Source organism: Camelus ferus, chromosome 11, assembly GCF_009834535.1.
Source record: "Camelus ferus isolate YT-003-E chromosome 11, BCGSAC_Cfer_1.0, whole genome shotgun sequence".
Classification (NCBI taxonomy): domain Eukaryota; kingdom Metazoa; phylum Chordata; class Mammalia; order Artiodactyla; family Camelidae; genus Camelus; species Camelus ferus.
Window position 1 is genome coordinate 17,585,162 of NC_045706.1, and position 17,993 is coordinate 17,603,154.

General features: G+C 31.7%; 1 protein-coding gene across 4 annotated transcripts in view; it reads right to left on the reverse strand.

Annotated features, from left to right (window-relative positions):
* Nucleotides 1-2,712: 2,712 nt before the first annotated feature.
* Nucleotides 2,713-17,993, reverse strand: part of SHOC2 (SHOC2 leucine rich repeat scaffold protein) — an 84,877-nt gene continuing 69,596 nt past the window's right edge. For all 4 annotated transcript variants that reach the window (XM_006182537.3, XM_032490944.1, XM_032490945.1 and 1 more), the window contains exons 4-9: nucleotides 17,337-17,467; nucleotides 12,351-12,539; nucleotides 8,790-8,912; nucleotides 6,834-6,971; nucleotides 6,396-6,513; nucleotides 2,713-4,809 (exon numbers count right to left, since the gene is read on the reverse strand). In XM_006182537.3, coding sequence (XP_006182599.1) covers nucleotides 4,601-4,809; nucleotides 6,396-6,513; nucleotides 6,834-6,971; nucleotides 8,790-8,912; nucleotides 12,351-12,539; nucleotides 17,337-17,467 — 908 coding nt within the window. In that variant the 3' untranslated portion in view covers nucleotides 2,713-4,600. The remainder of the gene's footprint in view (nucleotides 4,810-6,395; nucleotides 6,514-6,833; nucleotides 6,972-8,789; nucleotides 8,913-12,350; nucleotides 12,540-17,336; nucleotides 17,468-17,993) is intronic.

Consider the following 17,993-nt stretch of genomic DNA (forward strand, 5'->3'; position numbering starts at 1 on the left):
AAATACAATCAAAGGACACGATTCACCACATAAAATACTTTGTTACATTCTTATTTAGCAATTACAAGATAACTTTTTTAGAACTGTTAAAAATGAGTTTTGAGGTGAGAAAAAACCAAATAAGTGAAAATATATATTAGATATACTTTCTTGTTAAAGACAGATACTAAAATAAATGATTTGAGCCATACACGAAACATTCCCTTTAGCAGTGGACACCAGGTTTAATTAGACTTATTGAAAAAGAATTTCTACAAAAAAAAAAAAAAAGTATAGATGACTAACGCAAATGTTATCTGTATATTAAGCCTGATCAGAACAGTGTAAGTTTAAATTATCCAAATAAGTAATACCAGTAATAATAAAAGGTATTGAAATCTAAAAATAATGGTCACTGATAAAGCACCTATAGGCTCTAAGTAGATTTTCAGAGTAAGTTCCTTTTTAGTAATATCTATAGCAAATTAGCTGCTTATAACATTAGTCAAATAGTATTCCATTGTTACTAGATTGTTAGGATAGTGATCTAATAATTTGCATGAATATCAAATCTCTCCACTACCCTACACAGTATGACTGTGCAAATGAGGGGGTGAAATGCTCCTTCTTCAAGACTCTTTACTTCCATTCGTCAGAAATTTACATAATATATTGATTTTATGAGAACAAGGCACTTTACTGCCATCTGCTGAAAACTGTCACAGTAAGTATACAAATCTGTGATGTGAAACACCTCCCGCACCCCGGCCAACACGTAGTGGTGGTTGTGTGCTGTACGACCTGCAAAACCTGTACCTGACAGCCCTGCCCACAGTACTCTCAATAATGGGCACTAGCCCTCCTACCAAACTCTGAAAGTCCCCAATGTCAAACACTATCCAGTGGAAGTCTTGATCACTATCAGGTATTTACATTCAAAAATGTTTATATTTAGAATGTATGATATCAGGGGAATAATAACAAGTGTGTAAAGAGAAAGTCTTTTTTTTTTAAGGTACTAATGACCAACTTCAGTTTTAAAAGTTAAAATATTTTTTAAAACCTTATTTATATTTTAACTTATATTTCAAAGTTAAAAATAAACCCACAAATGTTTCCTTAGAATTAGTGTTATCAGGTTTAGAATTAGAATGCATTCTATTCAACAACAAAACAACTTTCTCATAATACTTTCTTAATATAACGATATTCTCCCTTAGATACCAAATCAATATCACAATTCTTGCATATCAGAATTCTCAGAGATTTGATAACCAAACATTGTCATATGTATTCCAGTTACCCAAACTGGCCCTTAAAGGCTAAAACTAACCAAAAGAATAAAGCAAGAGAAAAGTTTTAGTTAAAGATATGTGGTAAACCACCTTATATGATCTTGTTCTCTAATACAGGTAGAAGGAAACCTTTCTTCACAAGTTATTCATCTTAGTTAAATTTAAAAACGTCAGGAACTTATTCTTTCGCTTATTTTGGATTGTATCATTTGCTTTCATCTGATGTTTAATCACTCAAGAGTAACTGTGTAACCACCTGGTTTTCCAAAGACAGTTTTGATGTATGGCTGTTGGCCCAACATAACAACTGATAGTGCCCCCTTACCATTTCAAAGTGTCCCACTTTACACACTTTAACCATGACCCATTCTTACTGATAACCAAGAACAAATTCTGTAAGCTAAAATTTGGACTCAATATGTACGTAAGGCTTAGCAATAACAGGAATGAAAAGTAAAAGTTGTAACAAAAGTTACCAGAGAAAGACTAGATAAATTGTGATGTATAACAGTTTATCTATTTTAAATGATTCAGTCTTTACAATGAGATGAATTAGAAATATGCAACGTTTATAGAGCTCATTCCAATTGCATCACCCACCTTTTAATAAAAGTACAAATAAATGTTTTATGTGTATTTTCTCCTCTAAGAGCGTCTATCTTCTACTGTTTTCATTTGTATCCATCAAATCCATAAATTATTTAGCATCTCCCCCTTTTCTCTGTATGATAAAATCACTTGGGATTTTAAAAGTATTAAACTACCAGAAAAAGGATTGTTTGACACTGTCTTGTCATTTTGCTACTTTATATATTAACAAAAAGCGAAGTTTAGAGCTATGCTTTTACAATGTAACATTCTATGCCATAATTCTTTTTTTATTTACTGAGGCTTATGGAGAGACCAAACCTAATTTCTCCCAAAGGACAATTATTGGACATGGCAACTAGTGCCACTGCAGTTTTAGGAAAAATATTAGTTCATATGTAGTCATTCAACAATATCCCTTATCGTATTCAAAGTATTTAAATATTAAATATCCCAATTTCACAAGGATATTCCAATTAGAGTCCATTTTAGTTTTGTGTTAGAAGAAGTAATGAAATTCATGAGCCCTTGCAAGGTGACAGTCATACACATGACATATGTTTTATGCATCTTAAAAAAAATTATAATTCCTCAGCTATAGATGGTTTGCCTTTGACATCATGTTCTACATGTAGGATTATGATCACTTTGCATTTCTGTTCAAACTGACATAAATGAAGGTAGGGGAACCAAAATGTTTAAAAAGTAGTATCTATTTTCATTTTTAAGAAACAATAACCATTAAAAAAAAAAGACATTAGATTACGGCCTTTAAAATTCAAGTTCCATCATCTTAATATATAAACACACCTGGATATGAGATTTTTAAAAACCACACATACACACAAGCTCTAGGTAGAGCTGTAATAAACAAATTCCTTTTATAAACAAAATTTTAACTGAAAAGCCACAGTAGATGGAAAAAAAGAAGAAAGGATATTACTTTGTAAAATCCAGTGACATCTACAATAGTTTTACAGCACATTTAAGCATTCTACGGTTTTATATCTTTACCTGCCTTCCACTTCTTAGTTGCTCCTTAAAAAATTGCCAATTACAAATACCAGTTCAACTTCAAACTTACTCCTGATTTTGAGTGCCAGGAAAAGCAAAACAACACTCCAAACTTCTCTCTGAATATTATAGTCTTACTTTAAAAATGGTTTTATTTAAAATACAATGCCCATCTAAATGGAAAAAAAAAACAAGCAGCAATACATAATTATACATAATAGTTATTAATTACATGGGAAGTGTTTTTTAGGATGATATCTAGAATGCACTTGCTCTGTGAGTTTCTTCAATAATTAAATCAACTTAGACTGACACTATCAAAAGTAAGAGTACTGTATAAGGGGCACACATTTACAATACTGCTAGCCTTAAAAGCAGTAAAGCAAAATAAAATATATCAAATAGCACATGCACATCTTACAGAACTTCCACTGAACTATCAATGGCTTCTATGCAATGTGCCTCTTTTCCATAACTGTATTAACAACTACCAAAAAAGGAAAGATGAGATTGAAATCAATGGTACTGAACTGAATTGTTTGAAGCCAGTGCCCCATATGTGGGGGAAAAGTGCATTTAGTTCAGCAGCAATATAGCACAGTGTGAAGATATTGTGCTTAGACGCAGATATTCCAGAACTGAAAGATGTACAAGGCAAGTCAAGATATAAAACCATAGTACACTGTTAAATAACCTTGAAACATACATATATTGCAGTGTTCAAAGAAAAACATTCATTTCATTGTACAAGGCTAGGGAGAAATCCTTAAAGTTACCTATCGTAGTTTATGATATAATAAATACATATCTATATAGCATTGTATATACATATATAGAATGTGTGTTTATGTGTATCTTTTTCTTTTTTTTTTTTTTTGCCAAATTATTGTTAGTTTTTGTGGATCTGCAACTTTCAGGAAAGAAAATTCCTTTGCACTACCAGTTTCTGTTCCCCTAAACTTAAGAAAAGATATTTATACTAAAAAAGGTCTCAATACCTTCCCCCAACCCAAAGACTCACTTCAGATATGTTGCTTCACAATTGATCAGAGAAACACAATTAAAGGAATTCTAGAATTTTTGACTGTATCTTTTTACTTTGCCAGTTATTTCAACAAGCAAATATCTTTCAATACTTTAATCAGCTGATGCAAATTCTTTAGGATATAAATTCTAAATTTGACTGATTAAAACAGAGCAAATCAAAACCAAAAAAAAAAAAAATCCAGTGATTTACTCTGACTGTAAACAATATATAAAATTCAAATCTCAAATTTCAAAATAAGTTAAAGAAAAATTCTACCTTTGGGGCCTACAATACTATAAAGATCTGACAATTGGTAAGGGGAAAATATGTATGAAAAGTTGCAACAAAATTGTTTGCCCATTATTTTCGCTAAGAGAAAGTATATCTAACTATACTACCTCTGGCCCTTAAGTTTAATAACTTCATAATTTGTTGGCAAATGTTTTAAGCAAACTGGCGTATCCTATTACACAACATAAAAACATCCATCAAGTTCAGCAAAGAAAACTTATATAAGCCTTTTGTACAGAATTTTAAAAATCTAAATGGCTATGATTCCTCTATTAGCAGAAACACATAATGCAGTCTTTATAAATCTGCCAAATATATCAATATCTACATAAATAGATACAGATATAGATATGAAACATTAATGGCAGTCTATTTTTGAACAGTGTGTGGGACCAGCAGATTTGTATCAGACCATGGCACGATATGGACCCTGCATCTTTAGGAACTGAATGATGAAAGAAGGACCCCCAGCAACAATCTGAGGCGGAAGGTGACTAAGTGGACAGTTCTCAATACTCATGATTGAAAGCTTGCTGCAAAGAGCCAGCTCAAAGGGAAGGCTATGCAGGTTGGGGTTGTCATTCAAATACAGTTCTTCTAGATTCTCCAGTGTACCTGTTTTAAAACAAAAAGCATTATTTTTTAAAAAATTAATTACTATTTAAAAAGTTCAACTGGGCATGATGCTATCCTGGACATTATGTATACTAAATACACATTTCCTCTTATTCTCTTCTCTTAGTTTTAAAACTCTCTACAGCTGTGGATCTCAAACTTCGCTTCATACTCAAATAAACTGGGAAGATTTAAAGAATCCTGATGTCCACCAGAATCTCTTCCTTTATGGCTAGTTTTCAAGCTTGGAATTTTTTTAAAAATATATACTTATCTCCAGAGATTCTGTTTGGAACACTTTGGCATCCACGTGTATTTTTTCAAAATTCCATGGGTAAGTTTATTATATAGTCAGTCCCTAGAATCACCTTCTTGTTGGAGAAAATGTGATGATCCCCTTATTAATTTCTTATGTGAGAGGTTTTGTTACTTTGCATAAATCTTTCACTGAATTATCACATACTTGGCAGTAAGCCAAAATCAATTTATGTAATTTAAAAATTTTTTCTTAGACTGTCTTAGGATACTCATACTTTCTAGGCAAATGTCTCAAGCAATTGCATGAGGCCAGCTGAATAAATATAAGAGACATAAAAGTGTAAAGTTGCCTTGTATGTTTCCAGTTTTTAAATGTCAAAATTCGTAATATTTGATAGTGGTATATAGAAAACTAGTAAGAACAGCTACCAAGTAATGGATTTGTTTACATTTAAGATTTTATTATTCAGTGCAACCTTGCTATGAGGGGTTACTATTACCCTTATTTTACAGGTAGGAAACTTGACGTTTAGGGAGTTTTTGTACCTTATCCAAAGCCACAGAGCCAAAGCCAGTAGGCAGCAGAGCTAGATTTTGAATTACCTATTTTACTCCAAAACCATTCTTTTTTTTTTTTTTTTCCCAGTGGAGGTATTTGGGATTGAACCCAGGATCTTGTGCATGCTAAGCATGTGTTCTACCACTGAACTATACCCTGCCCTGCCCCAAAACTATTCTTGACCACTAATCTATAGTGCCTCTGGGACAGCATGGTATAGATGAGAGAACATAATACATGGGATTACTAATTTAAGAACTACTATGTGACCTTAATTGATTAACTCTCTTTGTAAAGCACTGCCAAAAATTCAAGGTGTTCATGTTGATAATATGAAATAACGGATATGAAAACACTTAAAAAAATTCTAAAGTACTCAACTATTAATATTTATCAAATTATTAATATCAATCTTAAAACCACATAATGAAATGTTCTTTTGGCATAAGACTAATTTAATTCAAGCCTGTGTAATTTTTAAATTTGGAAGAAATATAAAATAACTCTTCAAAATTCAGGTTAAAACTATTGAAATATAAGTATGCTAAAACATTCTCAAATACTATATTAACCCTAACACCCCATAAAGAAACCTAATCAAAACCAACCAACCAATCACTACTGGTGCTCTATAAAAAAAAAAAATTCTGAGCCTGGTATAACCTGATTAAGTTGACAAAAACAGTAGATTTGTCGTATTTATCTAAAATACTACTTGAACACAAAAGCAATTTATTAGTACAGAGTCAAGTGTCCAAAGGGTTCATACCAATTTCCTCAGGAAGATGAGTAAGTAGGTTCTCTCCAAGGCCTAGATGTGTGAGATTGGTAAGGTGACCAATGCCTCTGGGAAGAGTGGTCAACTGGTTGTTTGTCAAGACTAATTTCTAAAAGATTAACAAAATAAAAGACAGTTACATACATATTTCCTACAACTGATGTAAGTTTAAAAAGAATACAACTACTAAACCAAAAAGATAAATTAACAGGGAAATTAGATTGGATAAGAATTATTAAATAGTTTTCTTTCAAAAAATACCATTTGTTAGGAAGATAAAAGCAGATAGATTACATGAACATAAAATTCAGCCCTAATGCTATAATAGGAAAATCTATCTGCTCCAAGAACAGGAGGAAATGTGCAATTTGGAATGCAGTCCCAAAACTTTAATCATCTATCTATAAAATCATCAAGATAGTATTTTACCTGTAAATCTTTAAGATAAGCAATTTCATTTGGTAAGGATTCCAATTTGTTCTCCTCTAGATCCAATTCTCTTAACTTCCTAAGGTTTCCAAGACCATGGGGAAGCTTCTTTAGAAGATTGTTTGATAATATTAGAACCTAAAGAGAAATTACTGATAAACGTTTGGCAGCTCATGAAATAAAATTATACAATACCATTGTGTGACTTAAAATTTACTGAGTGACACTAATTTTCTAAACAGTGAATATTAAGGGTAATGTTTAATTATGTAACATAAAACATTAAACTTATTATTCTTTAAAAAAAAATCACCAGTTACTAGAAACAAAACATTTTATTTGATTAAGTCAAAACTAATGAAAGCAAAAGGAAAAATTTAATCTTAACTAAATTACAAAAATATAAAGTTATTAACTACTTACACTAAGGTTCATATAGTAATGGTATTTTGATACTAAATAGTTACAAATATCTAATAGGAAACCAATTATTTGTTCAAAACTCCTTACAAATCACCATTTAAGGGAGATAACAACTGACTTCTAAACTGCCCAATATCAATCCATTACAGTTGTTATTTGTGGTATATTTATTACATTGCAAGGCATCCTGCAATATCTTGAAGAAGGAAAATAAAAAAAGGTCAAAGATAGTAATCCTTAGTCTCAGAGAAGTTACACTGGAAGAGGTTTAGGTAGGGAAACAATACTGGCTAATGGGGATAGTGAAAGGAGAGCTGAATGAAAAGATCTAAATCAGGTTCTGGCTGATTTTTTACGCCCACTTATTTCCCTTAAAGTTATACCACTATATAATGAAATAAAACATATACAGTAAGACCAAGAAAATAATACTAGCAGCTATCACTTACTGAGTTTATTATTATTTGCAGGGCACTAAACTAAATGCAAAATAATCATTATTGCATTATTATTGCAAACTACAATTTTATGAGGAAAATACTATTATCCCCATTTCACAGTGAGGAAACTGAAGCCTGTGCATGTTCAATCCACAAAGAGAAATAAAAGTGGAGTTGTTTGATTTCTGTTTGGTTTCAAAGATCCTGCTTTTAACATTATTACACCATACTATTTTACCTTACCAAATACAATAATAAAAGATTAAAGAAGTTAGATTTTTTTTAAAACATGGATACAGAGGACATTAAAAAAAATACTTGTTTACTATTAGTAAGCTTTTTCTTCAAAAGAATGAAAATTCTAGGGACTCAGAGGCAGGAGAAATCATTTCTGACTGAGGAGGTGACAAAAAGATGGATCTTTAATTATGAAAAATAATTTAAAAGAAAAACTTAAGGGGATGAGAAGAGAGTTCTAGATATTGAGAACAATAAGACTAAATGTACAGAGCTAGAAATATGCCCACATTTCCAACAAAAAATAACCAATTTAACTAGTAAACAAAGGAGGTGGGTAATTAGGATGGAAAAGTAGGTTAGAATTAAACAAAGGGTTCTGAATGCCAATCTGAAGAACTCATAATTATTTTGGTAGACAACGGTACAGCATTCTTAAACAGAGTTAAGAAAAAAAACAATGTTCTAAAAGGTGCTAAGTTTAAAAAAACTCTTTCTTTCAGAGATACTTTATAGCATTCAAACCTACCAACTTTTAGTGGGCAAAGGTAATTCAAAAGCATTGAGCCCAGATTAAGTCAACACCTCATTCTAATAGGGTTGCATGTTTAAGAGAGCACCAACATTTTTCTTTTTCTTTTTTTAAATTAATTTATCTATTTTAATGGAGGTACTGGGGATTGAACCTAGGACCTTGTGCATGCTAAGCATGCACTTCACCAATGAGCTACACCCTCCCCCAAGAGAGCACTAACATTTCTAATTGTGATCTTTACCCACTTAAAAATTGTTTATTTTAATTGGAAATTTCATGAGTGAGATAACTAAGGAGTTCTAGATGCGCTTTTGTACTCACTTCAAGAGAAACCAGACCAGACACATCCTCAGGGATCTTTGTGAGCTGATTAGTAGCTAAATTCAATTCTACCATACTGGTCCAAGTTCCAAAATCCAGGGGAAGTGATGTCAGCTGATTGTCCTGGCAAAGACAGAAAGAAGCATTCAAGATAGAACCACAAAAACAAAGCTCCACATATACCTCCCTACAGAAAGAGAATTCTTAATTAAGCAGACAAATTCACTTCCTTTTGATGTCTAATTATAGAAAGAAAAAAAAAAAACCTCTAAGCCTCCAAAGTTTTTCATGCAGTAATTTTTAGGTTTTTATTTTAAGGTTAAACTTGAAGTCTGTCCCTATGTGATTATCTGTACGGATATGGAAAAATACACTATACAGACCAACACTTGAGATTTCAAAGGTCCCGGTGATATATATGATGTTTTCCCCATTTCACAATAATGTATAGAAATCACTGAATAAAACGTGGATGTTCATGAGCACAAAGGAAGAAGAAACATCGAATTACAGCCCACAAAGAAACCAGACAAGCTCAGTAACTCGAAGTATCCATGATTTTCCTTTAAAAATCCATAAGATGATAAAAAAAAACCTATTTACCATTGAATAATAACAAACAATGAAACAATATGATCTTATGTTTGTTTAAAAATTAGATATAGCTAAACACAGAAAAAACTGTGAAATATATACCAGTGATTCACTAGTTTTTTTTCCTGCTTCTTTACATCCGCTAATAAAACAACTCTTACCTCACTGTTGTGTGTTGGGGGTATTGGTATTGAGAGGGGACCATCAGCACTCCGTCCCATTTGGGTATCAATGATATACGCCAATATGTTAACAGTGATGTTACCTCTCAGTGGTGGGAATTTTTTATTTTATGTCCTTTCTGTTCATCTGTATTTAAATTTTTTTCTGCAATGTACATGAATTACCCAGTCTCATTTTACACAAAATCATCCATACGAAATCCCAAGGAGAAAACATCCATTTGAAAGCCAAGTTTTTCTTTTATTATAATATTTAAACTTATTACCTATGTATTTTAACATTTAAACTTATTATCTACCTCTGCCCAAACTACTGATAGTTAATAGTATAATAAAGCATTTTCATTAAAAAATTTACTATGGGTGTTTATATAAGAAGAAAATGTTAACCATTATTTTGACTTCTTTCAAGAAAAATTTTTGTTAAACATTTGTCACGATTTTGAAGAAAAATTTAGTTGAAAGCTCTATGCAAAGTTTTATTATTTCACTGAAAGCAGCAAGCCTTTCCAAGATAACATATTACAATAACATCATATCCATAAAAATGTTGAACCAAATGAACACCTAGACTGCTGTCTAAGCCTCGTATTACAAACTGAACATTCAAAACAAATGCCATTACCACTGCTATCATATATACAGACTAGTTAATAATACATTTTATACTTGTTTAAGATTATCTTTAATTCTCACTAGTTTACTTATTATGTAATTCCAAACAACTACTATAAAGGATACATATGCTTATGAACAAGTATAGATAGAATTTAAAAACTGTATAGATAGAATTTAAAAACTGTACATTTAGACTGTAGTTCAAAGGATCACAATTATGTTGAAATGGTTCATCAAAGACAAAAGGATGTAGTACGATATAATATAAAGAACACTATACCTGGAAGCAGGAAATTTAGGTTTCCTGGATTCCTACCTCAGCCATGAATTAGTTATATGGCCAATTTACTTACTACCTCTGGGCTAAAGTTTATTTGCTACAAATTAAACCCCTGGACAAATCATTTTTCATTTCTTTCCTCCTTTTGCAATAAAATTGTTTTTCCTTATTACAAATGTGACACTCATTTTCTGTAGAGAATACAAATAAGCAAGAAGAAACCAAAGATCACCCATCAGGAGAAAATATTTGCAAATCATATATCTGATAAGGGATTAACATCCAAAATATATAAGAACTCATACAACAGCTAAAAAGCCCCAAACAATCCAATTAAAAATGAGTAAAGGATCTGCATAGACATTTTTCCAAAGAAGACTTACAGATGGTCAACAGGTACATGAAAATGTGCTTAACATCACTAATCATCAGGGAAATGCAAGTCAAAACCACAATGAGATATCACCTCATACCTGTCAGAATGGTTACTGTCAAAAAGACAAGAAATAACAAGTGTTGGTGAGAATGTGAAAAAAAAAGGAACCCTTGTGCACTGTTGGTGAGAATGTAAATGGTCAGCCACTATGGAAAACAGTATGGAGGTTCCTTAAAAAAATTAAAAATAGAACTACCATACGATACAGCAATTCCATTCCCAGGTATTTTTCCAAAGAAAATGAAAACACTAACTCAAAAAGAAATACGCACCCTCACGTTCACTACAATATTATTTACAATAGCCAAGATATGGAAACAACCTAAGTGTCCATGAATGAATCAATGGATAAAGATGCAATATGTGTATACAATGGAATACTATCCACTCTCACTTGTGAGGACATGGATGAGGGCATTATGCTAAGTGAAATAAGTCAGACAAAGAAAGATAAATATCATATGATCTCACTTATATGTGTAATCTAAAACAAACAACCAACCACAAAAACCAAGCTCATAGATACAAAGAACATACTGGTTGTTGCCAGAGGCAGGGGGTAGAGAGTGGATGAAATAGATGAAGAGAGTCAAAAGGTATAGACTTCTAGTTATAAAATAAACAAGTCAATGTACAGCAAGGTGACTATAGTTAATAATACTGCATTGCATATTTGCAAGTTGCTGAGAGCAAATCTTAAAAGTTCCCATTACAAGGAAAAAAAATCTCCAACTATGTATGGTGATGGATGTTAACTAGACTTACTGTGGTGATCATTTAACAATATATACAAATATCAAATCATTATATTGTACATCTGCAACTAATATAATGTTGAATGTCAATTATACTTGTTTAAAAAGACAGAAAAAGAAGTGCCTACCCATAAATAATTCTGATATTCAAAGATAAACATTATATTTTGGTAAACACTGGCCATATGTATGCATATAATATCTATAGTTATTTAATATGTAATTGAACACATTAAAAACAGCTTTTAAAAACAATGTATGCAAAGAGAATCTAATACGCTTAACTTCTTCCTATTTAATAAATTGAGTATATTTCAACTGGTATTTAATATTCTTCTAAAGTATTACTTTTAATGGCTTCATAGTGTTCCACTGATATAATACTTTAAAGAAATGAAATCCCTATTAATACCAAGAAGTCAGTACAAATTAAACAGAAGGCTCTATAATAAATATCCCTAAAACTATGCTTTTCTGGACATTCACGATTTTTTTAAGACAAACTGCTAACGGTATGTATGGTTCTAAGATATTTGTTATCTAACACAAATTGTCTCGAATTAGCCTCATTATCAGTTTCAAAACCATCAGCAAGAAGCAAGTATCCATTCTCCACACTGATAAACAAACCATAAATATTAGTAGAAGTAATACTAGTCACAGCAGTTTTTTCCCCCAATACAAATAGAAGCTTACCTTCATATTCAGCTTACTCAATACTTTTGCTCTGGAGAAAATTCCAAATGGGATTTTATTGATTCGATTGTGTTCCATGTTGAGAGAATAAATGGTGGAAAACTGAGATGGACCACCTACTGGATATAACTGGAAGCAATTTCTAGCTAAGGTCAAACTATTCAGTTTCACAAGACTTGATAAAAGACTCTGTAAAAAATGAAATAAACATAAGAATTAGAACTGTAACAGGACTTACTCTGTAGAGTACAGAGCAACAATCCCAAACAGAAATGCTTCAAAGGGCCTCGCAGGTAACAAATCACAGAGACTGGATGGGCCAGTTCTGTGATGCCTCATCTAGAAGGAAAGTCACTACTCAGCTCTAACTAATTGTTGCCTTGCAGGAACATGGAGCCAATGTAGTCAGATTTCCAGATTTTACAAGAAACATGGAATTCATTTACTTATATTAAATCTCCTGATTTTTATTCATTGGCTTCAACTTATTTAAAACACTTTATAAGGTAAAGAAAATATGTCTGTGGGTAAGAGGTTTTTCATGGGTGGCCAGTTTGAGACCTTTATAAAAGCAGAAAAGTTGGTATCAGAAAGTCCTAGGTCTGAGTCTTGGCTCTGCCACTTGCTGTGTGACCAGTCTTATCCAGGCCTTAAGTATCTACCTCTCTAAATTATTATTAAGATTGACATAATGCAGAGTAAGTTGTCACTCAGTGATTTAATGGTTCCTTTTAGGAATATTAAATTCAGAAGATAATAATACTTTCTGATATTGTATAATACACTGCTTTTCTATACAGTAAAGTTTCTGAGGGAATACACATCTATCAAACAAGTATTTACTTAGCATATACCCATTCCTTCTTACTTCGGTCTCCCACCATATAACCACAGTGCTAGGTGTTTAGGTATTATAAAAGAATCCTTGCCATTAAGAAGACTAAATTCCATTTAGAGAAATAGAGCACACATACAGGAAAAAGAAAATAATACAAAACTGTATATAATCGAAAACAAATTCTATAGCATAGCTTCTTGCTATACAAAGTCTGGTTCAAGGAAGCGTCAGCATTCCCTGGAAGCTTGTTAGAAATGTGGGCTCTGATGCCCCTCTCCTACAGAATCATCCTATGAATCTTAACAAGGTTCCCAGGTGATCTGTATGCTCATTAATGTTTGAGAAACACTGGTACAGGCTATAAAATAGTTTTGAATCCTGGTCCCATCTTTTAGCAGCTTGTTACTCTGAGCAATTATTTCTCTGAACCTTAGTTTTATTCACTGTAAAATAATGATGCCTTATTCTATAGGATGTAGTGAAGACTTTTTAAAGAAATAAAATACATAAATAGCTTTATAATACCTAGCATTATAATAAGTACTCAAATTTTAAGTTCCTTCTTTATTTAAATTCAAGGAAAAGAAGAAATACTGGAATAACTGGGAAAGCAGGAAGGAGTCTGAGAGGGAGCCAGATCCTAAAGGATGAAAAAAATGTTAAATACTCAGAGAAGTAGAAGAAAACATTTTGGATTGATGTAAAAGCCCAAGCAGGGAGAAAACAAACATTGTGAGGTGTGTGTTTTAAGTAATGTTCAAATTTCAGCTGTCTACCATGAGGAAATTGAATACTTAGTACCTGAGGTGTCAGCTGATCTGCAAGGCCTGCTGAAGAAATAAGATAGCTGCATAACTGAAGGTGTAATTGCACAGTGAACTGAAACTTGTTCTTTATGATCAATGTTAAGAAACTATTCAACATTTGTTAATTGCTATAAACAGAAACAAGAAAAAACACAGAAAGAGAAACCTTTACATGACACTCAAATTGGGAGAACTGTCTACATACTGCTTTACTGAAAATAAAGTTCTACTGAGTCTCATGGCAAAAATATTATTTCTATTATTCTTACAGTTGACTTGCTTTATTAAACTGATATTCTATGAAAACATGTTAACATCTGACGATATTTGAAAAGGGGCAACAAGAATGTGCAGCTCTCCAACCTTTCCTTCTTAAGTCATATTATGAAGCTTTGAGATAGCTTATCATTGCTTTAGAGTCAGACACATCTGGGTTCCCATCTCAGATCTTCTACTTACCACTGTTGTGATCTTTGGTGAATTAATTAGATAATCAATATATCTCTCAGGATATTCCCAGAAAAAATATTTAAGGTGACAAATTTAGCCAAAAACATGACTTCTCTTAAGTCTTATTTCCCAAGTTGATGAGAATACCCCCAATAACTAGTAGGATTATAGCGAAGACTTAAATGGAATAATACATGTAGAGCTCCGAGCCTTATGCCTTGAGCATATGTGCTTAAATTTATTACATTTCTTTTCCTTTTATGTTTATGTCTACATTAATACCAGCCTATTTTTGGATAGTCTTCAAATGGAAAAGTATATACTCATTTTGCCAGCTCTGATTTCAGCAATATAATGAGTCCCAGGTGGAAACCACTTTCTTGATTTTTCTTGCCTAGCCCAGCTTGAATGTCTACTAAGTGCTATCTAATGGATTTTGTTGTTTTTCTTACTGTGATTACATGCAGATAATTACACATTTGCATTCGGAATATGCTACTTCCAAAGTACAGACTACTTTTAAATAAAACTTAATGTTTTCCCATATTTGAACAAGGCCAATCAAGGATCTCCCCCATAGCTTCCCTATCTGAAAACGGGCCTATTTAAACACACACACACACAAACATACACACACTCTCTTCTTCCACAGCCAGATTGAAGAGAGCTGTCTTCTTTATAATTCTCTTTATCAAAAATAAATTCTGACTTAATTCAGTCATAAAATATTATATATGAAATACTTAGCACAATGTCTGTATCCTAATAGGTACCTCATAATTATTAGTTTCCCTTCAATGACAGTATGACTGGATATATAAATATTAAAATTTCTCACTTGGTGAAATTTGATATACACCCAGTCTTTATATTCAGACACACTGACATTGTAAAAGCAGTCAGTTTTACTTAAGCTCATAAATCACACCCTAAAAGAATCTCAACAAGGTCTAATTAATGTGCTAATTATTTGCCTTATTATGGTTCTGATACTGTTAGAAAAGAGGATGACATTAAACAGTAGAACCTCACCCATTTTGATCATTCTAAATTGCCACTCTCATAGAAAGACAAAAATCCAGACAGCCTAGCTGTCAGGGCTATAACTACACTCTGTGAATTCTATTCCTTATCCCACTTAGACTACTACTAACAATGGTACTCTTTTGCCACAGGTGAGATGCTATCATAGTAGCTTTGGTGAATTGGTCTAACCTAGAAACTATAATTCTGAGAAACTTATTTTTATACTCTGATCAAGCTGTTTTCTGAAAACCCAAGCACCCAGATTAATAGGAATCAAATTAATAGGTGCTACTTTATTTCTGTATCTCTAGAAAACAAATCAATTGAATAAATGTATTTGATAAACTAACTGCTACAATCCTATAGTTTTACCTACTCAAACTGTTCATTATAAATCAAAGCATATATCTGAAAAACATTCATCCAAAGAAATTTTATTCTTTTTTTCCCCAGACTTCAACTGAAATCATATTTTAAACATTATATATACTGTTAAATATCTAAGTAACTTTTCTTTAAATAGACAATAGACAGTTAAAATTCTTTTTTTTCCTCCTTTTTCAGTTTCATTAGGTAGAATTATTACAGTTGGACTGCACATACACATTATGCATGTAAATACATATAGACAGTATACTGCATTTTTAGTTTACATATATGTACTAATTATTGTTTCTAAGAACAGATTAGATCTTTAGCTTTTTAAACTTACATAGTTATCAAAGGAATAAAGTCAACTACAAAATAATAATCAACAGAATGCGGTAATCTAATCACAAAGGAAAGTCAAATGTGAAAAGCACCTTTATTCTTAATTCAAATACACACAAACTGGGGAAAATCAATAATAGCCTAAACATAATAGGGCCACTTCTATAAGATAATTTTAATTATTAGAAAAAAAGATTTTGCAAAATTCAATCAATCCATAAATCCACAATTTCATTCTTTTAGTTGTTAGAATACTGCTGTAAGATATTATGCTCGAATAACTACAAGGAAATATACAAGTTGTTGTGTGTGCTACAACAGTAGGTAACAAAACAAGAAAAGGTAAGAGTAAAACAAAGTTGAGAAAGACAATTTTTAAAAAAGTATTGCATCTTGCCCAATTAATCTCTAAGTGAAGTAAGTGAAAATATTTTTCTAATAGGACCAATAAAATCCAAATTTAAAATAATGTGTTAAAAAAATAACAGATTTTGGTAACTGGTATATGCTGAACAGGATTTTATATTATTCTATAAACAGGGTAATAATTTGGGTCAGGAATGTTGCATCTAGTATTAATCTTGATAATAAAAAGTGCATTCTATGTAGTCTATTCTTTTCACTTATCATCTTTCTACAGTATCTTTTTTTATAACTGAACTGGGTTGGTGTAGTTGAGCTTTAAAACCCGCCATTCAACTTTTCCATAATAGTTTTGATTGTCAAGTCCCAAAAAACATAAAAAAGATTTACATGGTGCTAAAGGGTGATTTTCCACCTTGGTTTCTGTTCCCATAGTTACACATACTCTTTCTTCTTTGGAATTTTTATCTTAGTGGTGGGCTATATGTCCACAGCATACCCATTATTTAAGCAATCTCAATCATCAAATTATTTACCTGGTTGTAAAGACTGACTAGTTTTCCCTTCATTATCTTGCAGATTTGTTTCAACAGTTTATACAATGGGAGAGTGTATAGCTCAGTGGTAGAGTGCATGCTTACCATGCATGAAGTTCCCAGTTCAATCCCCAGAACCTCCATTAAACTAAATAAGTAAATAAATAAACCTAATTACCTTTCCCTCCAAACAAACAACAACAACAAAACCCAAACATATATTAAAAAAAAAAAGTTTACACAATCCACTTCTTACCTCTGGTAAAGTAGAAATGTTATTGTTCTCTAAATTTAATTCTTCAAGTGCACTGCATTTGGCCAATGATCTGGGTATTGCAGACAGTCTGTTATATCTCAGACCAAGACGACTTAAACTGGACAGGTTTCCTGTGAACACAAAATGGGGAATTCATTTTTTAAAAATCTGATGAGCCTGTCACTGTCTCAGGCTATGAACCAGGTATTTATGAATTACTCTGAAGCACTATTTCAGCAAGATCCTTAACTTCTAGTACCAAGAAACTACATATTACACTCTTATTAGGATGAAATTGAAATCACTTTTTTAAAAATGAATTATTAGAAAGTATTGGCATATTTTAATAACATTAACCTTTAGATAAGGCCTAATTGAATAACATCAAAAGTAGTAGATAGTTTTAATTTATAATAGTTATCCCATTTGTATCTATGTGATGATGATCAAATATAGAACAAGTGGTTATATATAAAAATAGACATGTAATTCTGAAGAAATTTCTAAATTTCTAAAATGAATTTTAGAATTTCTAAAAAAATTCTAAAATTTTCAAATTTCTAAAATTTCAACATATAAGATGCACAATTATTTTGTAAGATCAGAAAGGTTCAATATTTTCCATGAATTTAAATATAAGCATTCTAAAATTTCTTT